Source organism: Fusarium phalaenopsidis (genome assembly GCF_050370095.1).
Source record: "Fusarium phalaenopsidis strain FUZ10S chromosome Unknown contig_32316, whole genome shotgun sequence".
Lineage (NCBI taxonomy): Eukaryota > Fungi > Ascomycota > Sordariomycetes > Hypocreales > Nectriaceae > Fusarium > Fusarium phalaenopsidis.
The window spans coordinates 1,658,652-1,684,151 of NW_028145399.1; the positions used below are offsets into that span (position 1 = coordinate 1,658,652).

Below are 25,500 nucleotides of genomic sequence, written 5' to 3' on the forward strand. Positions count from 1 at the left end.
GATCTGAGACTCTGTGGGCGGGTCGATCAAAGAGGCGGTATATCCCATCATACATGAAAGTTAAGAAGCGAGATCCATGCTGCGAATCGTGACTGGACAAGAGATGACGAACCACGGGCAAAAAGAAGCCGCATGCATGTAACGCGAATAGTCAATGGATGCCCAACGTGCGTCTTTTGCCAACACAGAAGCGCAGCGCATCGCATCGCATTTTTCAGCCATCCATGGATCTGAGAAAGAGGGCATGGCTGCAATCTCTCGGGCAGAGATTGGACGGGCAGACTGCTCCTTGCTTTAGGCGGTTGTCGTCAGCAACGAGGAAAAAACAAGGCCGGAGCATGGCGATTAGCGGCTGTTTGGTCGAAGTGTGGGAGGGCTACCCATGTCGATACAGGATGCTGTGTTATTGTTGTTGATGCTTGATTCGCCGCCTGCGGGACATCTGGCAGGCTGTTGGTGAGGAGGAGAAGAGACGAGAAGAACAAGACGGATGAGAAGGAAAGATTGACAAGATGAACGAGATCGAACAAAGAAAAAAGAAAACATCAATCCCATCCCTCGCCGATCCATCTCATGGCGTTGGACAAAATGGCCGAGATAACTTACAGTAGGGGCATCCATCGACCGGAGATCGGGTAGGTCACCCAGACGGTGAAGCCACCCGCTAGAACCCACTGGAGCTGCTCCACTGAGGCCCCCTGTATTCCATCGCGGCGCCACAGCTGACCCTCGACCGACGTCCCTGATAGGGCGGGGTCTCCCGTCTTGTTTACCAAAGGTGGGTCCCATTTGGTTACTGGGGACAACCCGCGGCACAAGCAAGCAGGTCAAGTCGAAGACGACGACCTACGCAACCTCCAGGTCCTGCTCCAGGGACGCCCAATCTCGTCGACGTGGATGACACAACAAACCCGTGTCTTCCTTTGGCGGTACCCATTTTGTATCGTGTCTTTCGATTCTGTATTGCGCTTTCCTATTCATTGCGTCACGTCCATCCGTTCATTACATTACATTACACCACACACGCATGTGCAGTTCAACGGCTGCTCCGTCTATGCCGCCTTGTCACCCAAAGCTTATTGGAAACTTTGCCGGACTTTCCGATCGATAAACCGCTGGATATAGTCGAGAACCGCTTGACGATATAGAAACGACTCGCATCGCATACACACAACACAACCTGATTACTGGATCCTCTCCTGAACAACCGCTCAGCATGTTACCAAGCTCAAGGTACGTTCGAGTCACACATCCCCTAAGCGAACCACGTTGCTTCCCCGCCATCGCCATGTCATGAGCTCACTCCCCTCTCCTCCTAGGTAGCTGAGACCATGTCATCAACAAACCTTACCTCTGCAGAGGAAGCCGTACTAGACCCCGAGACTCCTACACCATCTGCCACCGCCTCCAAAGATGAGAAGGCCAAGGCGACCCCCAAGTCGGCGCCGGCTACGGGCCGCACTCGACCGCGAGCCAAGTCTTTCAAGCAAGAGCCGACCCTCCTCCACGATTTCCTCATGGGTCGACCGTCACCCGCCCGACTGGCCGCTGACCGCCAGAGGCGAATGAGTCTCGAGGCCGTCAAGGCCGAGCTGCGTCACGAGATGAAACAATCACAGGTCAAGCGGCTTCAGCCTCCCGGCGGCGTAAGGGATCGTGTAAAGAAGTGGCAGAAGGCCAATGCTGCCGCCATGGCGGATGGAGACCCGGACGATGCGGCGACCGAACCCACCGACGTTGCCTTCAAGGACGACGAGTTTAGGAGTGTGACGGAGGAAGACCGGGTCCGCATCAAGATGAGGAAGAAGGTCAAGAGGCCTAACAACAAGACCAAGGAGAGTCTCGCCACGGAGGATGAGAAGACACCGGAAGCCACGCCAGCAAAACCGCCGAAGAAGCGAGTCGTTAGCGACGAACATTGGCGCAAGAACCGAAAGAATCTTCCCAAGAAGAGCGCCCCCGAAAAGTTCTCGAGTCCCGCCCCGCTACCCAAGGACTTTGTCGCACGCAATTGCGCCAACCCGTCCGTCTCTAACAAGGTCAAGGCGTGGGCAAGCAAGGTCGAGATCCCTGACACACCGCCCTCAGGAAGCCACAGGTTCTCCAAGTCAGTGGGATCCAGGCCTTGTTGGGATACTGATAGCGAATTCATGAGCGACATGGGAGAGACAATTAGCGAAATGACGCCGAGCAATGTCAACAGCAGCCGAGTGACGGCCCAGCGAACCGCCAAGTCAGTGTCGGGGACAGACGACGGTATCCGAGTAAGAGCTCAACGAACTGCCAAGTCGGTATCAGGGGGAGATGATGGCATTCGAGTAACGCCGATGAAGAAGTTGGACGACGACGGCATTCGAGTGACCCCGATCAACCCGGACGACGATGGAATTCGGGTGAGGCCCATGAGCGAGGTATCATCCAATGCCGGAACCTCAAGACCTGGATCAATACGAACTGCCAGGTTACGGTTAAAATCTGCACCAACCTCTCGACGGCCTAGTATGCAGTCTGAGAGGAGGAAGCAGCATTCAGACTTGTCCAGGACGGATTTGACAGGGGCGTCATCTGAACTGTCAAGCAGAGTTATTGAAAGCGAATCCGACTTGTCCAAGACGACAAGGACGGGAGGCAAGTCCGACCAAGGGCCCCGTCCAGTCGACGTGCTGGATGATTCGATGGTAGACACGCCCACAAAGCGCCGGAGTGTATCAGGGAAGAAGCCTCGGCCCAAGAGTTACCACCCAGGTACGACGACTCACAAGGATAAAGAAACATGGGTCCCTGAGGACGACTCAACTATGGAAGCCTCTCAGCTGGATGGATCCGACCTGTCTTCCAGCATTCTGGCCAAGTCCATCGCCGATATCCCTGGGGATATTCCCTGGGGAAACTCTGCATTTACTGAGCTCGATCTTCCCCTAAGAGCACGTGGCGGACCTCTTCGTAGTCGACCCAAGCGCCCGGTGCGCCCCAAGGTCGAGAGAAACACCAGCTTCAAGTCGATGCCAAAGGTGTTCAAGAAGGTTATGGAGGAGGGCAAGAAGATCATTCATGAGATGAACGAGCCTCCGAGACAGGCCGCACCAAACAACCCCCCGAGCATTGAAAAGTGGCTCAACAACACTGTCGACCCCTTTGTCGAGGAGCAAAAGATTGAGCCGGCAACAACCCCTATAGAAGAAGCTTCGGACATGTTTTCTTCTCCAGAGACAGTCAAGAGCCGCCGAAGGTCCTCGCGTGTTGAGAAACGGAGGGAATCTGTTTCAAAGATGAGCAAGCCAGACTTGGCTGAAAAGGCTGCGTCGAAAGAACATCTGGCACCCGCACCAGAGCCAGTACCAGTGCCAGTGCCAGTGCCAGTCAAGGAGGAGCCTCGTCCAGAACCTAAGCCAGAACCAGCACCGAAGGCTCCAGCACCAAAGGTGGAACCTGTGCCAGAGCCTGAGCCGCACATAGAACCAGAACCTGAATCTGATCCAGAGCAGGAGACGGTCAGAGAACCATCACCAGAGTCTCGGTCGCAGCCGAAACCCAAACCGAAGCGACAAGCCACAAAGCCACCGACCAAGACACCGGGCGGCCCGGGCCTGAAGAGAACTCGAGCAACGAGGAACACAGCCTCGCCTGTCAAGACCGGACCAAAGGCTTACCTCCTGGGGATGTTGAAGGAGGCCTTCCAGGGCGAGTCTGGCAACCATCTTCCCAAGCCAAAGACCTACCAGAGTCAAGAGGAGCGACAGTATGGCGATGATCCCGAATCTGAGTACACGGATTCCAGATATGACGACCCTCGACATGATGACTCGCGATACGACGACTCGCGATATGATGATTCCCGCTATGACGACTCTCACTATGACGACTCCCATTATGATGATTCTCGTTACGATGATGAATTGACCTATGACGATTCAACCGAGAACTGGACAGAGACGGAGCTCTCCAAGCCCCCGAAGGCCGAGATGTCGGGGGCCCTAAGATCCATGTCTCCTGAAGAGCAACGTGAACGACCTCAGGAGCGAGTTAGCCACCAGGAGCGAGTTAATCCTCAAGAGCCAGTTAACCGTCAGGAGCCAGTTAGCCGTCAAGAGTCAGTCAACCGCCAGGAACCGGTCACTCGCCAGGAGCCAGTGGACCGCCAAGAACGAGTCAAGTCTCCAAACCGAGATGACCGCATGGACTTGCCATCGGCTCGAATGGCAGGACCTCGACTTCGGCCGCCAACCAATGGACAATACGAGCTATCGACAATTCTGTCCGAGGAGGACTCTAGTGCCATCGAATCGGATATGACCTCGGACATTTCTCATTCTACCCTCACCCAATCTACCGTGCTTACAAGGGGTAGCTCACGTTCCAAGTCCCAGAAACGAGGTTCCAGTCTCAAGAGGCGACTGACACGTCACTCTGACCTGGTCTCCGTCCTCTCGTTGCCCGACGACAACAACATTCCCAATGGAATCAAGAGCAATCGATCACGACCCAGTATCCGCAAGAGCAGAGGCGGACCCAACGATGTGACGAATGATGACCTTCTCAGGGAATTTGCTGAGGATGAGAACCTCTATCTTCGCGAACTGAAGACACTTGTCGACGGTGTCATTCCTGTTCTCCTTTCTCAAGTCGTCAATGGTGACAATGCAACTGAGCTCTTTGGCTCTGCTGCTCCAACTACAAAGACTGATGCTGTCTCAAAGTCGGTGGTTCACATGGGTGTTGCCCTTGAAAAGCTCCGAAAGGCACACCACAAAGCCCCTGTCTCAGATATTCGCCGTCTGGCTTCTTGGGGACATGGCGTCGTCCCTATTTACCACAAGTATCTCGATGCCTGGAGACTCGGATTCCAGGACCTCGTGGTCAACCTTGCCCCCGCAGTGGGAGCACCTGAAGACGAAGACTCTTTGATTGGCGCTATGCCCAGAAACGAGTCTGGTGATATTATTGATTCCACAGGAGAGAGAGTAGATGTCGCTCATCTCCTAAAGAGACCTGTGCTGCGACTGAAGCAGATGGCCAAGTTCTTCAAATGTGTCGACTCCATCATCGCAACCAACGACACTTATGATCTGTTGAGAGACTTCGAGGACCTGCAAGAAAAGGCCCGTCGTCGTCACCGAGAGGAGATGGCTAGACTGACGGATGAAGATGCCATCAACACCGATACAACAAGAGCGCGTGATCTTCGAACACTTGGCCCCATGGAGGCTGTTTACATCGAGCCGAGTCGCCAAGTCAGCGCCAAGGACTTTTTCTCGCTTGACTTGTCGCACTCCAACGGCCAGCGACTGGAATGTCAAATTGAGCTGGTGCACCGAGACAATTTGCGCCATCCCGAGGACAAGGGTGACATTCTGATTCGCGAGAACGGTGTCAAGGGAAAATCCTTTCTTCTTTTCCCTCCTGTGCCTGTTGAGCTCATCTCTGCACGGACAGGAGACAGCAACTTTGACATGGTGGTCATGATTCGGGGAACACACAATGACAGGCCCTGGCATGAGTTGCTCACCCTCACAACAGACAATGAGGACCAGATCCTGGATTGGCTGGATATTCTGCCTGTGAAGCCCTACCCTCCGAGGGAGCCGGAGCCCAGCGTGATCGGTGATGAGGAGGAACCATCTTCGAAACCCGACATGCTGGATGTGCCAGTGGGTGTACGAGGATCCTCTCGCAAATACTCATCTCGTTCATCTCGTCACTCCTCTTACTCGGCTCGATCTCCTGTTGCCGAGTCGCCGCCAGCCAGCCCAACAACGCCAACGACCCCAACTGGCAAACGGCCTCTTCCGTCCAGGTATCGACCTCGCTCTGCCTCGCCAGCTACACCACCTCCCATGCAGTCACCCGAGAATTATGATCTCCAGAGGACACCAACCCAAAACGACTATCGATACGATGACAGACAGCTTCCCTTGTTTGAGAGCCTGCAACCTGATCCTCTCAACATCCGCAAAACTTCCAGCGGTTCGCCTTATCGAACTGATGGTGCACCTCCTCCACCAGTTCATCGCGAGCTCACACCCAGCCCTGGGCCGACATCCAAGTCACAGTTTGCCAAGCCACTTATCGAACTCCCACCCAGCAGCCGCGTCAAGCGACGGACATCCTCTCCACTCAAACATGAGTACCTGCCCTCGGATGGATCGTCCGTTTCTGGTACCTCCTTGACAGGAAGCTATCAAACCGAGGATTACACAGAAACCGAGTCGGACTATGAGTCTTCCGACGATGAGATTGAAAGTGTAGATCTTCCTGAGACCGAGCTGGGCTTCAGCATCAGGGACGATCTGCCAGAAGACATTCCAGAAGAACGTCCGGAGGATCTGATTGAGGAACTAGAATCATCACTGCCCAAACCTCGAACTCTCGTCGACTCTCCTGTGTCTGGGTCAACCGTCAGTTTGACGCCATCCAACTCTGCATCCCAGGCTGGCCTCCATGGACAAAAGATGGCGCCTGAAGAGAACGCCATGCGGTTCATCGCCGCGATTTCAAGATGGTCCGACAAGGGCATGTGGAAGGACATCTCTGCGGATAACTGCTCTGTCATTGTTACACCTGGCATGATCCAAGCCTTCCCCGTCCGCAGCGAGCAAAACGAAGCCCCCATCCTCGCACTAGACCTCACTCCTCTCGTCCTCATCCGCCAGAGCACAGCAGTCGACCTAGAGATCCGCTCGTCGGTCAGGTCAGACTGCCAGCTTGCCAACTCCCACGGCGGAGGAAACTTCCGCTTCCGATGCCAGAACAGCCCCGACTGCTTCAACCTCTACATGTCCGTTCACCACGCTCGCCTCAACAATCAAAAGTTCATCCAGCTCGAGAACGAGGCTCGCTTCAAGAGCTTTGGCGAGCGCAAGCCTCCGGCCGAGAACGATGACACCAGCAGCCGCCGACGAAGCTGGTTTGGCCGTAAGAACAGCTACCGCAGCTCAATCCGTGCCCCTTCTCAATCCCACGACGGCGCGAGTACCACCCCTTCATCCACTCTCTCGGCCACCAGCTTCCTCAAGAGACTCACAGGAGCTGCAAACCTGCCTTTCAACTTGGCTCGCTCCTCTGTCGACAGAAACAGCCGCTACAACGCAAGCTTGAAATCACCAGGATCCTCGTCCTGGGGCGGAGCTACCCCACGTTCGCCCTCTATCAGCGTCGAGAACAGCGGGCGAGGCCCGGCCAACTTTGGCACCGAGGACATCAAGATCCGACTCCATCTCCTTGTGTCGGCAGCCAAGTGGGAGGACTATGGCAACTGCAGGCTGTCGATCCGACGACCGCCACCGGGCTGGCACCAGGCGCTCCGAGCCGACCACGGACTGGAGAAGCGTATCACAGTCAAGACAATCCCTCGCAAGGACTCGGACCAGCCTGTTGTACTTCTGGATGCTGTCCTGGGCAGTGGTTGCTTCACGCCCATGGGCAGCCGTGGTATTGTCTGTGGTGTCTGGGAGGAGATGAAAGACCACAACGGCGTCGTAGGCGTCGTCCCAGCCACAGGTCCTACTGGCGGCAACGTCAAGAAGTGGTGCTTCCAATGCGCCAGCGTCGCCGAGGCAGGCTGGGTTCTGAGACTCGTCCATCAAGAGGTTGTCACCGCTTAAGTGTCTTCCTCTCACTTCACAAAGGAGCCTTTGTCTCCTATTCTTTCTTCTACTGTACCTGCATCCCAAGCATATTCATATCTGCACTTTTTGTTGCATCATTATCTTTTCCCTTTTCTCAACCTTTTTGATATCCCCCCTGGTGTACGCACCAACTCACTTTTCTTGACCTCTCTTCTTACCGCTTATGAGCAGTGGAAGAGAAACCCAGCGATACCAAACCTTTTCGACTTTTTTAATTGCTTGCATCTGTGTATACCGGGGATTGTCTCTTCCCCCTTGTTTTTTCTCGCAATAGGCATCTAGACAAATGGGTAGTGGATGGCGTCTGGATGGAAGGGAGGGTCGACGTGGTGTTGGGGACTGGGATAGTACATTGAGTCTTGTCTTTTTTGGTCTTGAGATGCTCATGAGGAGGGTTTTTTGTTGATTAAGATGGGGGTCGAGGGGTGGTATATAGCGCGAGAGGAGCAATACACGTCTTGTTAAAGAGTTCATTCGTTGTTGACCCTTGATATATCGTGAATAAAGAAACAGATATTGTCCACACCACGGAGGCTATTGTACTCTGTCGTAAATCCTCATTAGAAATCTCGGCATTTTCTAACAGGAAGTGCCCCCTAAGGTAAGAACAAAAGGCGTAGGGTAGGACGAGTTCCTTATGGCTGTGTATATAAAAATGGGGGATATAAGTCAAGTCTCGATACAAGGGTTAACTAAACAATCCCTTAATTTCATCAGATACGAAAGTGAGAATGCATAAATAGCCCACCCAGATAGATACAATAGAACCATGTCGCTTCATCACCTTAGAAAGCTTCATAATACCAGTCATAGTCTCGGCTGCTTTAACCGCCCCATAGAACTCAAGTCACAATCAAATCACAAGATAGTGTAGGGTAACCAATAAGTCGAATAGTATTTATGACGTATCAAATGCGGCACCCAAGAACAACTCCATCCAGAACAGAACCGACGCTGTGTTATGCCATCGTCACCTCTTCCCACTAGTATACAAGAACAACCCACCCTATTCCAAGTGCTCCTTGATGTCACCCTAAGACGCAGTTTTCGTAAAACAGAAAAAAATGACCACCCCATTCTATAGACGGGTAGCGACTGGCTCCAACGACAGCACACTGTCCCAAAACATGGATACAAGAAAGTGTATATAAAACGGGCGAGATGAATCCTCGAGGTGCGTCCCAGAAGAAAGCAATGCGTCGTATACTCATGAAGGGTTGGGCTTGGGCTGGGGCTTGCCACCGTCGACAATGATCTGCTCGTCGATACGGGCAGCGATGTCGCCATACTCGAGCCGTTTCCAGGTCTTGATGCGAGCTTCGTTGGTGTCAACCTCAAAGAGACGCACACGGCGATGGTAGCCACCGTAGCCAGCATAGCCGCCGAAACCGGAGCCACCAGCGTAGCACATCCACAAGGCCGGCGTCTTATTCTCTCCCTCACCTGACAAGGAGAGAGAGCAGTAATCGTTACAGTGGTCACTAAAGCCGGGTTAGCAATCATTCAGACCAAGGTGATATCGGGGCACTCGCTGTCCGGCGCTGACCATGACGACGCCCTGTTCAACAAGAGCGTCGCGGAAACCAGAGTTGTAGACAGGGGCAGTCACGCCCTCTTTCCATTCACCCACTCGAGGGAGATTGAAGTCGGCATACTCGGTTAGGGGAATGTGGATAAATGCAATATCCATGTGCCGACCAGTATACTCATCATGGTTCTTCTTGAGGCCAGCGGCCGTCTTCTTGAACCACTCAATCTGGTTGGGCTTGACCCAGTCGTAACCGGGGAAGTTGCGCTCATCAGGCGTATAAGCATGTGTGTCGAGGAGATAGATGGTCAGGGCAGAGTGATCCGTCTTGCCTCGAGCAAGAACCTCGACATAGTAGTTGCCGACACCATCGATCTCGGCTGGTCCAGCTATAGAGAGGGAGTAGGGAAGAAACTCCATGATGGCCATCTGGGCCTCGCGAGACATGGTCTTCTCGTCGTCATGGTTTCCGAAGATGGCGGCGTAGGGGATTTTCCGCTCAATGAGGATCGACAAGATCTTGAACATAGCCTAGGGCATGTTAAAAAGGTGACCCAAAGGGGTGGAACAGGAACACTCACTGTTGGCGCATCTGGCGCCGTGTCACCGTTGACTTGGTCACCACTCAAAACAACCAAGTCCGGCTTCTCCTCATCAAGGACACGGCTGACAAAGTCAAGAGTACGGGGATCCGCCTCACACTTGCCGCCGTTGTATGTGTTTGGAACGGCCTCACGGCACTCGCCAACACCAGTACTAAGATGCAGATCACCGATCTGCATGATCTTGTATCGACCGTCATCTCGAATCCGGGGCTGGGGTTTCTTGATCTCGCGATGGGGACCTCGGCGCACGGTCAGTTGCACGCACGGCAGGCTACCGCCTGTGTTGAGGAGGAGAGGCGTTCCAGTGATGGTCCAGCCGTCTCTTGCCTCCACGGCATCATCTCCAAATAGAACATCCAGGTCGGTCACGGCCTGATTAGAGTCGCTGGCCTGCTTCTTGGCTGATCGCTTGAGCCAAAGTCCGGCGGAACGAGACTCCCATAGATCCTCTGTTTCTCCCTTTGGCGGAGGGTGAAGCTTGCCGACCATAATATCCACGACAACGGTGTCATCCTCGGTGAGATCCTCCTCGTGTTTGCGACTGACGTAAAGGTAGGCGGTGGTGGTCCATGTTTTCCCGAGGTATAGATCCTTGTCGACTCGGTGCCATTCTTTAGCGTCGAGGTCGCATGACGAAAAAGGGTTGAGGCTGGAGCAGGTGACTATCGTAGCGTCTGTCACGACAAGACCTGGGTGGTGGGAGGGCATGTAGCCATGGAGAGAGTTGGGGAGGACACGGTAGTTTCGGTCGAGGAAGGCGATGATAAGGAAGGCGAAAATGGCAGCGCCAGTAAGCTGGGCGGCTGTCCGAACCTGAATCCATGGGCGTAGTGGTTAGTTGATGGCCTGTCATACGAAGGAAAGGTGAGGCGTACAATTCGTCGAGTCATGATGTGATAATTGAACAACAATTGAACCCAACTTTTTGGGGAGAAGCTGCTCAAGCAAGGAAGAAAGATGGACCACGAGCTACTTCAAGCAGCGGTAGCCAAGAAACGGGAAACGGAACAAGCATTCGGGAGCTGGGTCGCGGGTTGGATTATTCGCATCTTCCGAAAGGGGTCGTCGGCTACTATTGCATGGTTCGGAGGGGCCCAAGATCGAACAAGACGTCTGTGTGGAGGCCTCGGGAGTCTGGGATGCGACGGTCAGAAGCGCGTTGCGGTCGCTCGAGGGCGTTGAAGCTATCGTCGTCGGGCCAGTTGCCTCTGCGTTCCAGGCCGGTTGTCGCAAGCGTCTGGAGTGTCGATAAAGAGGAGGCGATCGACAAAAACGTGGAGACGGGGAGAAAGATTAGTATTGAATGTAAGGATGAGGTTGGCCGTTGTTTGAGTTGGCGGGCGACAAGGAAAGAGTAGAGCGAGCATGTGGCGAGCTAATACCAAGGGAAGGCCCGGCAAGGAGCCAGGAGACAGGGGGAAAGAACTTTCCGTGTGTCAACATGCATGCGCCTTGCAAAACCTTGAAGAAGGAACGAACGGAACAGGAGCAGAAAAAAAAGCCAAGACTTCAATCTATTACGATGGATGCTCCGTGTCTCCTCCTCCTTTCCCCTGGTCATGGTCATGAGGGCAGGTGGAGCAACATCGGCTAGGGCCCGGGAGTCGGGGGGTTTTAGATCTAAGAGAGTGAGGGAGGCTGGCTTCCTTCAATTCAATTCAAACATGGAAAAGTCTGGGGAATTGCAACTTAAAACAAGCCATCGTGAATGACATTATTAATGGCAATTATAAGCTTGTCGAAGGAGGACACTAATTTCAACGCCAGTTTCCAGAGAAGATGAGCGAGAACAAGCCTCGAATCCCCCCTTTTGCTCTCTCCATTTTGTTGCTGACCCTTTCTCCAGCGCACAGGCAACCCAAGTTGGATGTTACATGCGCTCGAAATGCGGCCACGTGAGACCCTCAAGTTAATAATGCGGACTCCTCTTTCGTGCTTTTCTAATTACCTGGCACTGACATTTTCTGTTCAGCCTAGGTTGGCTAACGTTAAGTTGGTGACGGGAAAGCCACATGAGCAGTGTCCGTCTTGTCTTCCCTCGCACGATGCGGCCAAGCCTCCGTTACTACTTGTTCGAAAATGACTGGCAAGGCAGCATCGCAAGATGAGGCTGGTTGCGTGCGTCGTTGCCTTGGTTTGAGGCCAACCACATCTCTCCTACTCTGTACTCCCTCAAGGCCTCCTGCGTTTGCACTGTAACTTACAGTATGAAAGCGGAGCTGGGCTGGGCTGAGACGAGGGGAGCTCTCTGGAGCTTGCTTGCTTGCTTGCCTTCACGTCCACAGGGCAGCCATTCAGAAGCCTGTATGGCCCGTGCGCATCTCCCTGCGAACAGAATACAGCCAAATTTGCCAACAAAGAAAGAGAGTGAGAGAGCGCGTCCCGCTAACTAAAATCCGCATCCACTCCCGCCCATCCAAGCGTCATCCCTCAAACCGCGTAACAAAGAAAGACTCCTCCATCAACCTTCTCATCGTCGCTCCATCTCACCTTCTCCTCCATCGCCGCGACAACCACCGCAATCGCAATCGCATACATCTCCCCTATCAAATCCATCTCTTAATAACGCTCCCGTTCCGTCGCGCGCGCCATGGCCGAGTACTCTTCGCTCAAGGTGCCTGAGCTCAAGAAGCTCCTTGCCGAAAAGGGTCTCCCCCAGACCGGCAACAAGGCAGACCTGATCGCGCGACTCCAGGAGAACGACAAGAAGGCCGAGAGTGAGGCGAAGCCCGGTACGTCCATCGAACTCTGAATCTGCGATCGACTTGCATCTTTTCGCACGCGCAAATCCATCCATCGAATCGACGGCTAACTCCATCCTCCAGCTGAGAACAAAGAGGACGAGATCAGTTACAGCGACGACGAGGCTCCCGCTGTGCCTGCTGCTGAGGCTCCCGCTCCCGCTGCTGCGCCCGCGCCTGCACCTGCTGCTGAGGCTCCCGTCACCGAGACAGCTCCCGCCGCGACTGAGGGAGCTGAGGAGCCCGCTGCGGAGAAGCCTGCCGAGACAGAGGCGCCTGCTGAGCCTGAAAAGTCCTATGCCATCGGTCTCTCGTCCACTGCTGCCGATGACGAGGCCAAGAAGCGTGCTGAGCGCGCCAAGCGCTTTGGTCTTGAGGAGGATGAGGATGCAAAGAAGAGGGCTGATCGAGCAAAGCGATTCGGTCTAGATGAGAAGGAGCTCGCATCCACTCTTGACTCGGCGCTTCCAGAGCGCTCCCGAAAGCGAGGCCGTGACCGCGGCGACGGTGAGGGTAACCGTTCCACCGAGAACAACCGCCCTGGCAAGCGACAGAGCCTTGACCGAAGGAATGACCGACGAAGAGGAGGCCGCGGTGGACGTGGTGGTCCTCGGAACGAGTCGACCCGCGAAACTCGAAGCCGGGGTAGTATCCTCGATGACCCGGCAGAGAAGGCCAAGGCAGAGAAGCGCGCTGCTCGGTTCGCTGGGAACTAGACGAACGACTCTGAAGCACAAACACGCGGCAACGGCGACATGACTTTTAGTTGAAAGGAAAGGAGCTCGGAAGGGGTTCGACAGGGCAGATCAGACTACGTGAATGGACTTTTTTAGTTGTACAATATTTCTTGGTTTCGTTTTGTTTCCATGTTTTCAAGCGCAGAGTATCAAGGGTAAAACGAATAAAGAGGAAATCGGCGTTGCGGGCACCTGTTGATCAAGATCCGAGTCTATTGAGTGCTTGTGAGGGAGTGAGGTTGTCTGGACGGTTTCGAGGCATGTGTAGGTAGTCAGCATCTACCTCGAAGGTAGCTGGCATCCCTAGTCTTGTGAGCGACGACAACAAGAGCATCACTTACCAACATCATACAGAACTTCATGGGGGCCAACAACCTCCCCTCTCTTCCCTCCTTCGTCCATCGTCATCAGTCGAACACGGTGGCCTTTTGCAATTCTGATCACCCCTTTCATGAAAATTCTGATTCTCAGGGGCGCAGTCGACATCCGAGATCTGACTTGGTGTGCACTAGAGCAACTTGCATCTCGGGGAGACATCTTCAAACCATCCGGCCTCAATAACTTGGGCAGACCCAGTGGACCGCGAATAGCCTCGTCCACCCAGTACATCGAGAGGCTTCGGAAGACGAACCGTGGAGGGGGCCAAGGCTAGTCACCCACACTGCAGGAGATCCCCCCCTTCTCCAGGAACCACTGAAGACAAGATGAGCCTCGATACTGATGACGGGGAAGGCTTCCTCGATTTTAGACTATGAGAGAAGGGTGCGCCGTTGCACAAGCTTAGGTTGCCTTGACTGCCGAGCCCACGAGTCTAGTGTAACAACGCCCCCCGTTGTCCGAGAGCCACTTGGAAGCCGCGCCGCTACCCTACCATACAGTTAGATGGCTCAGCCATGTTGACTTGATGGAGAGATGAAGAAACTTGGCAATTAAGACATGAAAAATTTTCCATCCTCGAGTTGCAACCCAACCGTCGGAGGGCCTCCAAGGCTCGCGTGCTTAGCGAAAGAGTTGGTTGGTAAAGGATGGGCAACTCTCAAAGTCGATTCGTCGCCAAGGGACTTCAGCAATGTTGGACGACGCCTCTTCTTGATTCTCGGTCTTCTGCTCGGGGCCGGCTCATACGAGGCCGTCAGAGTCACAGCCCTATCAAGAACAAGGGCCGACCCAACTGCCGACGATTCGCAAGGGCTTCAGACCGTCAAGCCGATCAAGTCAGAGTTTTCCCGACGAATCTGCATAGGGGGTTAAAGGGTCAGCCTGGTCTTGGTCCAACACTCATGGACTAAGCAGCACGCGATAGATAGCCCAAGAGCCTTTGCAACCAACGAGAGACACAGGTCAGCGGCTGCTGGATGGACGCGCTAATCCCGCATTCCCAAAGGGTTTGTGAACGCAAGCCACGGTGCCCATTCTCGGATGATTTCGCTCTCCTCCGAGTCCATTCTGGGCAAACGTGCTGTGGCAGCCATGTCTCAATGGCCGGCGACGACTCGATCAACGACAACAACACCCACCAGGCGAGATAGCCCACCGACACAGGTGAGATACAGCCATGACCAACAACTTGGTCGCCTCTAGCTCGTCACGTTACCAGACGCTATGCCCCGTCCAGTCTCAGCGGTCAGGCCAATCCAGGCTGCGAAACCCCTGCGCACGCGACGATGCGACCCTGGTCGCCCAGCCGTCTGGCGGCTACGATTGGGAGAGGCGGCTAAGCAATTGGGGCCATTCGACGTCCCCAGCGACTCCAGCGACTCCGTCGCCCGTTCGTCACTCACAGCCCGTCGTTTGCGGTCGAGTCTCGTCTCCTTCTCGGGGGCCCGCTTTGATCGCCCTACGAGGGGAAATGGGCTCGCAGTGAAACCCCATCGGAGGCTTGCGCGTGGCCGGCTGGAGAGAGATTGCAGCTTGATGAGTTGGCATCGAGGCAGAGCTGCACAACGGCGTTGTTTCTCTGGCTCACCGCTCGCCCAAGTACCGAGTACTTGGATCTGGAACTCGAGTGACTTTGCAGGGGCGTCTGATGGGCAGGGAACAGACGAAAGAGGCGCCGCTCACCCTCCTAGCCCATCTGCCATTCGCTCGGCCGGCAGAACAAGCCACATCGACGATGCGGCTAGCCTGACGAGGCTTGATGCTGGACGGGGTGGCCAGCCACGCGCGAGGTGCCACGTCAGTTGCAGAAGCGTGGAAGCAGGGGCACCAGCCTCACCTCCGAAGAACCCAAGAACAAGCTTGTGGCGCCATGGGTCTCTTCTGTGGCGGAGCAGACCGTGGGATGCCTCTTGGATTTCCGCTTTTGGAAGTCAAGCGCCGATTTCACGGGTTCCCAAGCCATGTCGGTCCTGCAGCAACGATCTAAGACTATCGAGCTTTTCTTTTTCAATGTTGCCTGGTTTCTCATCTCACTAAGATGACGACGTCAACGCGCGTGAATCTCCATGCCAGCGCATTAACCTCGCCACTGTCCAAGATGCGGGTTTCAGCTGGCCTGGACTTGGTCTCCGTTGGGCGGGAGCTTGTTCTATTCTAACTTTCTGGGCGGGAGCGGGCCTAGCCGCGGACAATCAATGGCCCATTGTCCTGTAGTCAAAGGTCACCTGGAGGCTCAAAATCTCACCGAGCGGTCGGGAACGGTCCTCGTGATGGGCCAGCTGGGATATGGGATTCCAGAGAATGCCTTTCGCATTGGAAATGACGTCGTGAGGCCAGGGTCTCACGTTTCTTTTGACTGCCGACCGTTGGATCCGGCTTCCTTCTTCGGTCGCGTGAGAGTGTCTTGATGCTAAGGCGCTCGTCACGGGACTAACAATGGATGGCGGTGAACTTGAAGTAGCCAACAATCCGCCATTGCGCAATCGATCATGGGCAAAAACCGGTCTTTCCAGTCACCTCTCGACTAACAGACTTCGTCGAACCTCCGTTACGGACTCGGCTCGCTGTGACCCCTGCTCCTCGTTGGTTTATACCACCCATGTCCATAAGCCTGAGCAAGACTCCATAACTGCGCGACGACTGACGGGCAGAATGCAGCCTCCGCGCGAGGATTGGCGAACTGGTTCGGTCTCGACACGGCGGATAAGATGGGCGTTGTAGACTAGTCGTCCATTTCTGTAAGGATAGACATGCAGGAGAAAGGGTTTGTTGACTCCATCCTGATGGAAGGGGGAGTGAAACAACCGATTGCGACTCCACGACCATCATTGGTAGAAAATCATTGCGAGACGGCCAATGGGATCATCAAGAATGCCTCGACGATGGCCAGTCCCAGGCAAGAAGGGCGCTTTGCGTGGCCTTTTTAGCGAATGAGAGATGGATGCCGGAAGCCTTTGCCCGCGGGACAAAGCAAATGAGACAGCGGGATGGCTGAACGTTGAGGACGAGTTTTTCTTCTGGCCGACCTTGAGGCTTCGGTAGACATTCCAATTCTGGTGTGATGCTCGAGACGGCTGGAGGCTGGCATCATGAACAGGCGAGTGCCGAAAACCGTCGGTATTGTCGCGTCTACGTAGACGCGGGACCGCGCCAACGGCCTCCCAAAGAGAAGAAAAACGCCTGAATGATACTATTCTTGTCGCGGCATCGCTTGTTGGCTGCAGAGAGGCTGGATGAAAACTACTGCAAGCTGCGTGCAGATGGTCCGGGGCAGGGTGAAGCGAGAGATGCAGGGAATATTGGCGTCCACAGGGGAGGATCTGGCCCCAGCTCACACCCCCAGACTCGCTCAGGACAACCAACGGCGAGTGCGCCCTGTCATCCGGGATGTTGATTCGAGGTTATTGGAGATTTGGATGCTCACTCTGCGTCTGTTGAACGCAGATAGAGCAACATTGGGAAGAAGAAGAGCTGATGGTGTTATCAGATCATTTAGTTCTTACTGATGCGGGGGCTACAGTACAATAGGTTAGGAAGGAGCCGACCGGCTCGTCACGGCGGGCGACTTCCACTTCCTGGATGCCAATTCAAGTGGAGACGGGAATCACCAACGTTGGGAAGGATCCACGTAGCGCCATCGCCACTTCAAGCCTTCAACTCTGTTTCCCATTGTCTGGATTCACGGGCGGCCGACACAATCGTCTTTCATCTTCTGTTGTTGTTATTGTTGCTTGGGCATGATCGCAGGCCATTGCTGACACTCTCCATGACGGCACTAGGACCTTGGGCGAGACAAACAGAGGCATATAACCGAGATCGACCTGTCGGAGAAGAGAAAAGTGAGACATTCCGTATGCATGTCTAAGACATGCAGCAGCCTAGCAACAACTTCAGTTGCTGGGCTGGGGATGGAACGACTGTTACAGGCAGTGACGGCCGCTCGGTATTCCCAACTGTCCAGGCTCGGAGACTGTCCTGGTTGCATTCCACACCCGCCTACATGATGCCTGTGTGCTTCCGCGGACGAGGCTTTATCACAACACCATATAGGTGCAAATGCCAACGGGTTTCCCATCACCGACAGGCATTGCCCCTGGAGCAGAGAGCGAAAAGAAGACGAGAAAAGATAATCAGTCAGTTGCGAATATCATTTTTTTTTCGCCCCTCGTCCACCTCTATTACCACTCACAACGGACACTACCAACATCAAGACACACTAAATCCATCTCCCATTGACTTCATCCCCTGCACCCGCATTGGCTCTTGGTCAGGCTTTTCGCTCTTTTGCGCGTATTCAACACTCATTCGATGACTTTGTTCGCTCCTTCGCCATGCCCTCTCCACTCTAGTTTCTTGATAACCCCCTCCATGACAGCTTCGCAGCACCGTCGCAGGCCAGATTTAGCCTTGGCCAACGATCCCCGGCCATCGGCCCATCCCTCCCACGGCCCACCCACTCTGCCAACGGCCCAGCCCAGCCAAGACGACGAGCCATGATGGGCAAACCACAAACCGTCGTCCAAAAACGTCCCCTGGGAGCCGAGCGGCCCCGCTGAAGAGTCTCCAGGGCCCTCTTAATGGCTCCCGGCTCACAAGTTGAGCGGACCCGACGGGCTGCCAGTGGCAGACGAAGTTGTTGCTCCCAGAAATGCGTGCAAATCCCAGCCAGGGCTCGATGCCCAATCAGCGGCCCAAGACGCCTCAAGGGCCGTCCCATAGGACCATGGGCCATGCACCCCGTGGGAGAGGTGCGGCGCAGTGCGCACAACGGCAGACGCTTAGTGAGGAGGTCCGCTGGCAAGGCTCGCTGGCCAAAGAGATGACTCAAGCCGTGGTCCTTGGCCTGCCATCGATATCGGCGACTCCACGCAGATGTCGACGCCTCAACAGGCACACACTCACACGCCCACACCAGGGTCTTGGTGGAGGGCTCCAGGGTCCCATGTCTGCTGCCCAGCCAGGGTCGCAAGCGCCACAGTCAGAATCGCCCATCCCTCTCAAGTACCCTCGTCCCTTGGCCAAGGTACTCATGTACCGGCCGCCCTCGTCCAGTCATGATTATGCCCCAGAAAGTTGTCCATCACCTAAATACTATGCTCCCGTCGCCCTTTCGGGCCTCCCCGCTGCTATGTCTTCTACTACTTCTATATCCCGCTCTCTTCTTTGCCACCGCAGTCTGTTCCTGCGTCTTTTTCTTTTCCTTGAGTCTCAAATACCCCCATCCCCACTTACACATTAAACAAACGTTCGTACACGGACATCGTATCGTCTTCACGACTCAGTCGGTCAGCCATCACATCGACGGAAGCGCCAACTCTACGACTTAGACGCGGGTTCTCTCACACCATCACCACCGAACTAGCCCCCTTCGAGTCGATACACCCTTGACAGCCCGAGAACGGTTTCAGTCCCACACCACTCAATCCAACCCCCTCCGCACTAATACCGACGACTTTCTGCTCGCTCGATTCACAATCTCGTTCGTTTTGGCTTTCATATATCTCATAAAACCCTCTCCCATCTGCCCCCGCTTGTGAATCATGGGCCGAGATACACAGTTTCGGCACTGAAGGTTGGAAGATGGATTCTCTTAGAGCGGGGTCTGGTCTGCCGACCAGGCCCGTGGAAGGGTCTCGCAGCAGACGGTTGGCCGAACCCGGAAGTCTGCTAGGCCCGACGAGGCCGTTGAACAGAACAAGCAAGAGGGAGGAAGTTTCACGATCATTACCGAGGCCTTCTTCGGGCTCGCGCCCAAGTGCAGGCAGAAGCGTTTCTCAGCCTTCGCCTTCTACTCGACGACCCTCGATCCCAACACCACGACCCGGCCTGAACCACCAAGCACAATCATGGGGTTCTACCAGCACCTCAACGACTGTCCGATCAACTGCTAACAACCGCGGAGGCTCGGGACCATCTTCTTCAGCAAGGTCCGCTGATAATGCCTCAAAATCTAACCCCAATGTCCTTCGAAGGAAGAAGTCGTCCCTATCCCGCGATGTCACGACAACTCGCAATGGATCATCTCGAACGAGCTCCTCATCATCTCAGCAAAAGCAACAGAGCTCGCTCGACCCGGAACGTTTCGGAACACCACTAGATCGAGAACTCACCTGCAGCCCGGCCGAGATCCAAGTTGCAGAGGTCATTGAGGTAACGAAGCCTGGAAGGTCATCGGTCATCTACCCTGAGCTCGACCGATATCGAAACATCCGACGACCTTCAGATAGCTCTGAGACCCATATCGAAGTTCCATTCCGATTAGCGACACACGACCTCCCGCCTCCTACCCCGGCCAGTTTACTCTTTTCTGGAACTAGTGGTAGTCCTTCAACTAGGTTTTCGGAATCTCCTGGACCAGGGCCTTACAGCCGTGACACCACCCCGACTTCGATTACTTCCCAGTCGCCTTGCCTGATTGTGCCTCATCGCAGCAACCAAGTCAAAGGCCGATTGCAAAGCCCTTCTATCACTAGGCCCCCGGTTACTAGACGAAGGGCCGGTAGTATCCCGAACGAGGTTGATGCTATCACCGCTGATCCCCATGGATTGGCGTCTGTTAGAGAGTCGCTGGCTTCTTCTTCCTCAAACTCGACTGTTCGAGAAGCCACCATCAAGAAGACCAAGAAACTGCCACCCCCACCCCCAAGCCCTCCACCACGAAAGTCTTCACAGAATTTCAGGGAGGAGACCTCATCGCCAAGGAGTGTGCGAAAGGTATCACGGCCTGTTCTGCGATCCCCTTCACCTGACCGGACCCAGTCGTCCGCGTCTCCGAGGGCCATCCCGCCTTCACGACCCAGCCGAGATGGCACCCCAGATATGCAGTCACAACTATTTAGCGCCATACCGGTCATCCACAGCAACCTTTCCTCCCAATCGCTGCCGATAGAGAGACGGGGAAGTGATTCGGGAATCCCGTCTACTCTTTCGCCTCCTACCACGCAGATTTCCCACGGCACTAGGGCATCGTCGACGTCTCAACTCCCTATCAAAGGTGAAATGTCTTCTCGAACCGGGACGAGGGTGGTAACAGAACCTAAAAAGGCCAAGCCTACTGAGAAGCCTCGAGCTACTCGCACGCCGAGCCCTCATGTGCCGAGCTCCTTCTCGCGGTTCCCTTTTTTTGGTCGCAAAAAGACTGCAGAGGTAATTCAGCCAGACAAGAAGGAGAAGGAGAAGGAAAGGGAAAAAGAAGATGAAAAGGACAAGAAGCCTGTCCGCAAAGGCCCTGCAGCTGGCACCGGCCATGAAGGCTATGGACGCCTCGGCACTCATAAGCGACGCAGTGGAAGCATCAGCAAATTGGTTCATGGAAACAAAGCATCCCAGGAGACCCTCGCCAGCAACGACTCCTTTTTGTCCGATCGTGTCAACCCTGTGGTCATTGCCGGGGGTGAGGTCGTCGAAAACCGAAATGCAAGTTCAGAGCTGTCTCGGACTGAGAGTTCTCAGAGTCTGAGTAGTGATCTGCCCAAGCCTGGAAGTTCACATGCCCGCAAAAACTCTCGGCATACCTTATGGCCATCACCTATGTCACGCACTCCCCATCCTGCCTTCAGCCCTCGCCGACCCTCCGAGAGCAGTGAGTCTGACGTTGTTACAATGAACTCGACTATTGCTTTTCGGAGGTCTGTCCAGCGTCTCCGGTCCTCGCCCGAGGATCCTTTGAGACTTCCCCATCCTATCAACACATCTGGCACTACCACATCACCTATGACGAGCTTTGATACCAGTGTCATGTCAGACGACTCCCACTTTGAGTTGCAACGCGAGATTTCTCGCGAGGCGAGACCAGCCCATCCTGCTCCCAAGAAGCTCGTCAAGAGACCACGCTCGCCTCGGAAGTGGAACTTGTTTGGAAGGTCAACGAGTAACCAGCAAGTTCCGAAGCAGAACGAGAAGGTTGCTGCCACAGTCAAGATTGTTGAGAAGAAGCCCATGCCCTTCTATGCCATGATGGACTCGTCTGAGCAAGACGACAGTGAGCCTATGGACGTTCAAGAAGTCTTGAGGTACGCCGAGGTTTATGGAAAGTCACCTAGTCTTGGTGGAACCCCCGAACCCCCCCAAGAAACACCTGAGGTGCGCTCGTCCACGAGTTCTCTGACACGACCTGCTCAGCAGGCGCGGAGGAGAAGCCTCGAGCCCAAGGCCAAAGCCAAGGTCCGATCACCTCCTGCTCAGCAAACTGTGAAGGTACCCATTGTTCAACCAACATCATCAAGTACCACCACGGGCCGACGCAGCAGGCTTCCCCAGGTCGGTAGGATCCCCAAGGTGGTGAGCAACCGGACTGAGAATACTGCCTCCCCCAAGAGCTTTTCTCGTCCCTTCAGAGCCAGTTTGCAACTGGATCCTCCCAATCTTGAGGTTTCTGACGTCGACTCGGTCGCCAAGGGCCCAACACCCCCCAAGCCATCAACTCCTGTCCCTGACCTTACCATGGAAGGCTCGACGATAGGAAGCACCAACAAAACCTCGTCGCAGGGCTCGATCCCTGGAATGTCTCCAGGAATTAGCCGGGTTGAAAAGGAATTCCTAGCCTTTTCACCTAGGAAGGGCTCTGAAGGGACAATCGGAACTTCTAGCTCGAGCTGCTCTGGGCTCTTGTCATTCGCCGGCTCCACTGCCATCATTCCCCAACCCAATGACCCTCCAGCAGAGGATGAGGTCTGGGATGAGTATGATGATCTTCTTGGTGAGGACGCTGCCAAGGGACTGCCCTCAGCTACTTCATCAAAGGGGGTTCCTTTCCACCTCGAGAGGTATCAGTCGAAGCTGTCCAACAAGGGGAAGCCTCTGGAATCCCCCACAATTGTCCTCGATGATCGAAAGGCAGATAGACTGTCAAAGGCGACAACCATTTCTAGCACCTGCAGTGCTGATATGACAGAGAGACTCAAAGCTGCTTTCCAACCTCACCCAAGCCCCACAGCTTCCTTTTCAGTCTCTGAGTTTGTTTCGGGCTATGGAGACCGCAACAAGAGCACTGAGGTCGTCAAGGCGGTTACAGGGTCGCGGCGAAGTAGCCAGTCATCTTCCGGTACAAGACGGTCGAACGGCAGCTGTTCCTCTGAGGATGGCTCCCCACTTGCGCAAGTCAACCTCCGGGTTGGTTCAATGACAGTCAGCAAGTGGCTCACCTTTGGACATGTGCTCTTTAGCGATGTTCGCCATGAGCTCGTTCCAGTCGAGGGCTCTCTGAAGCGACATTCCATCTTGGTGATTGATGGCCTCGGTAACGATGACTGGTCCTTTTACGCTGCCGAAACTTATCCAGCTGCCACCTTCTTCAATCTGTCCCCTCGAGCTCCTTTACCTCCAGAGCTCAAGAGTTCGTCCTCAAGCTTCCCTCTTAGCCCACCAAACCACCACCAGATCCAGTACATGTCTCACCTCGACAAGTTTCCCTTTGCCCCCCAAAGCTTCACGGCGGTTGTCTACCGGTTCCCTGTGGCGGCACCGGAGGCATACTATCGCAGCATTCTTACAGAAGCTCGCCGTGTGCTGAAGCCTGGTGGTTACATCGAGCTCTCCATTCTCGATGTTGACCTGAACAATATGGGCAATCGAGGTCGTCGCACGGTACGCCGACTCAAGGAGAGGATCAACGAGAAGACCCCGGATACGAGTCTCGGCTCGACTGCAGATCTCATTCTGCGTCTTTTGGGCAAGGCTGGTTTCACTACCATTAAGGCTGCGCGTGTTGGTGTGCCTGTTGCTAGCTCCGTTACTCGCCCGAGCGAGGGGAAAGGCAAGACTGTCGCTAGTAAGAAGAAGGATCAGCCGAGCCTCTCTGAGATGATGAGCGACAACAGCCCCTTGGCGGACGAGGGCATCACCAAGATGGTTAGCCGTGTTGGCCGTTGGTGGTACACACGTTGCTACGAGAATGCAGCGGAGAACCCCTCGGGAAGAAGCATCTGGAGTGACAGGCATTTACTGTCCGAGTGCGAGGAGCTTGGAACGAGCTTGAAGCTCATGGTCTGCTGCGCCCGAGCTCCCCTGGAACGCATCACCAGTGTTTGATTAACCCACACTCCTTTATATTTTCCTTTCTGTCATTGCATTGGGCAGGTATACATCATGACGGAAGATCATCAACGGGCGCGAGCCCCAACTACAGAACCCCATGCGTGGGATGTACAACATTATCTCAACTCTCACTCGGTCAAGCAAGGTCAGCAACACCTTGAAACTTGACCACGCCACGCATACTCAGTGTCTCGCTTCACATTTACGCGAGACACTCCACTATCGTTGCATTTCTTACTCGTTTAATGTTCGGTGCCGCAGGTCGGAGTGACCACGCACTGGATGCATTGGTATTTCTTTTCTTTTCTCCATATGATGAGTGGCTTTCTGGCATGGAATTAATAGGGGGCAATGCTGGACATTGCACTTCTAGGTCTCCGCCGCCGAACAGCAAGTTTGGGGAGAATTGGAGTGCAAAGTTAGGTACTTTGGAAAAGGATGATGTGACGAAATCTTGATGATAACTTTTGGGGGAGGATATGACTTGATGTTTTATTTAGCATGTGCATAGAGATACCCTTCATGTTTTGGGGATAAGCGAGAACGAAATAGCAAGCGATGTTTGTTTGATTCTTCATGAATTCATCTACTCTATTGATGTCATGTCCGTGGTCATTTCTACATGTCTATCCTTGAGTGTAGCTATCATACAGATTTTCATGTAATATAAAAGAATGGTTACATGGGAGAGTTACGTTCGGGGCAAGTGAGAGGCCATTTGGAGATCTATGAGCTCTCTGATGACTTCTCACTCTCGGGCACCTCATCGATCCCGGTGAGCTCATCCAGCTCAGAGATAGCCTCATCGCCCAAGGACTGAGCTTCAGATGGCACCTGCCCAGCGGGCCATCGACGCATTACAGCAACAAATCCACCGCCGGCTATGCGATCACCAACTCGGGGTCGCATGACTTGGACAGGGGAACCATCAGGCTGGTCCTTGGGAATGACTGTCTTGACATCCCACTCCTTGCCGCCACCAGTGTCACGTACACCATCAGCCGTGGTGGAGACAGGCAGCTCAATGACCCTCTCTGGACGTATGGGCTGTCCTGAACGGAGTATCCAGGCTTGGAAGTCGGCGATCTGGCTGATGGATGGAGTGAAGATGATGAGCAGGCCGTTGGGCTGGAGGGCCTGGATGACGGGGCCGGCGTGGTCGTGCGCCGAGGGGAGGTCGAGAATGGCATGGGAGAGGAAGGGCTCGTTGTCTGTCTGAGCAAGGCGGGAGGAGACGTATTCGTCGATAGAGCCGATGTGGAAGTCGACGGTGGGGAAGTAGAGTGCACGGCGGAATTGGCGAATGAGGCTATGCGCCGCCCGCGAGTGCTTATGGTTGCGATCGAGAGTGTGTAGTATAGCACGGCGATTGTTACGGTATGTTTCGTACTCGGCTGAGACCTCGGGGGAGAGGTCGAGGCCGAATTCGTCCCTTTTATACCGGGCACTGCAGAGGGCGTTGCGCAAGCTAGGAGGCACGGCTGGGTTTCCAGCATGAAGAGCCCGAGCAAGGTGCAGCGTTAGACTGCCCATACCAGTTCCAGCCTCGAATATCTCGAACGGCGGAGGCGTCTGGTCGGTGTCATACTCCTCTTCGCCAGGACGAGGGAGGTTCAAGTCAAGGAGCGAGACGATGATGTTTGCATCATGGGGATAGATCTAGAAGGTGAAGGCCAAAGTTAGCCATAGTTCAAGACCAATTGATACCAGTGGGCTTGTACCGGCGTGGCATACCGCGCGCTGTTGATGATGTAGGATGCCATGGACGGCTCATGCAGCACGACGCTGCGGCCCGAGCTGTCCACTACTGTATCGAGCACACTGCGGCCAATGAGGTCGGACGAGTTGACA

The 25,500-nt window shown here is 54.6% G+C and overlaps 4 protein-coding genes across 4 annotated transcripts; 3 read left to right on the plus strand and 1 right to left on the minus strand.

Annotated features, from left to right (window-relative positions):
• Positions 1 to 1,331: 1,331 nt before the first annotated feature.
• On the plus strand, positions 1,332 to 7,601 carry LRP88_12079 (uncharacterized protein; the record flags this gene model as incomplete). Its single annotated transcript, XM_083248487.1, has 1 exon — positions 1,332 to 7,601. The coding sequence occupies one exon, from the start codon at positions 1,332 to 1,334 to the stop codon at positions 7,599 to 7,601; it is 6,270 nt and encodes a 2,089-aa protein (XP_083095917.1).
• A 1,231-nt stretch (positions 7,602 to 8,832) lies between these two features.
• LRP88_12080 (Metallo-dependent phosphatase-like protein) lies at positions 8,833 to 10,648 on the minus strand (the record flags this gene model as incomplete). Its single annotated transcript, XM_083248488.1, has 4 exons — positions 8,833 to 9,106; positions 9,158 to 9,684; positions 9,735 to 10,571; positions 10,634 to 10,648. 4 exons carry the CDS (start codon positions 10,646 to 10,648, stop codon positions 8,833 to 8,835), a joined length of 1,653 nt encoding a protein of 550 aa, XP_083095918.1.
• Positions 10,649 to 12,348: 1,700 nt separating this feature from the next.
• Positions 12,349 to 13,215, plus strand: LRP88_12081 (SAP domain-containing protein; the record flags this gene model as incomplete). Its single annotated transcript, XM_083248489.1, has 2 exons — positions 12,349 to 12,490; positions 12,584 to 13,215. The coding sequence occupies 2 exons, from the start codon at positions 12,349 to 12,351 to the stop codon at positions 13,213 to 13,215; spliced, it is 774 nt and encodes a 257-aa protein (XP_083095919.1).
• Positions 13,216 to 19,440: 6,225 nt separating this feature from the next.
• Positions 19,441 to 23,643, plus strand: LRP88_12082 (uncharacterized protein; the record flags this gene model as incomplete). The annotated part of the gene is made up of 1 exon (XM_083248490.1): positions 19,441 to 23,643. The coding sequence occupies one exon, from the start codon at positions 19,441 to 19,443 to the stop codon at positions 23,641 to 23,643; it is 4,203 nt and encodes a 1,400-aa protein (XP_083095920.1).
• Between the last annotated feature and the right edge of the window lie 1,857 nt (positions 23,644 to 25,500).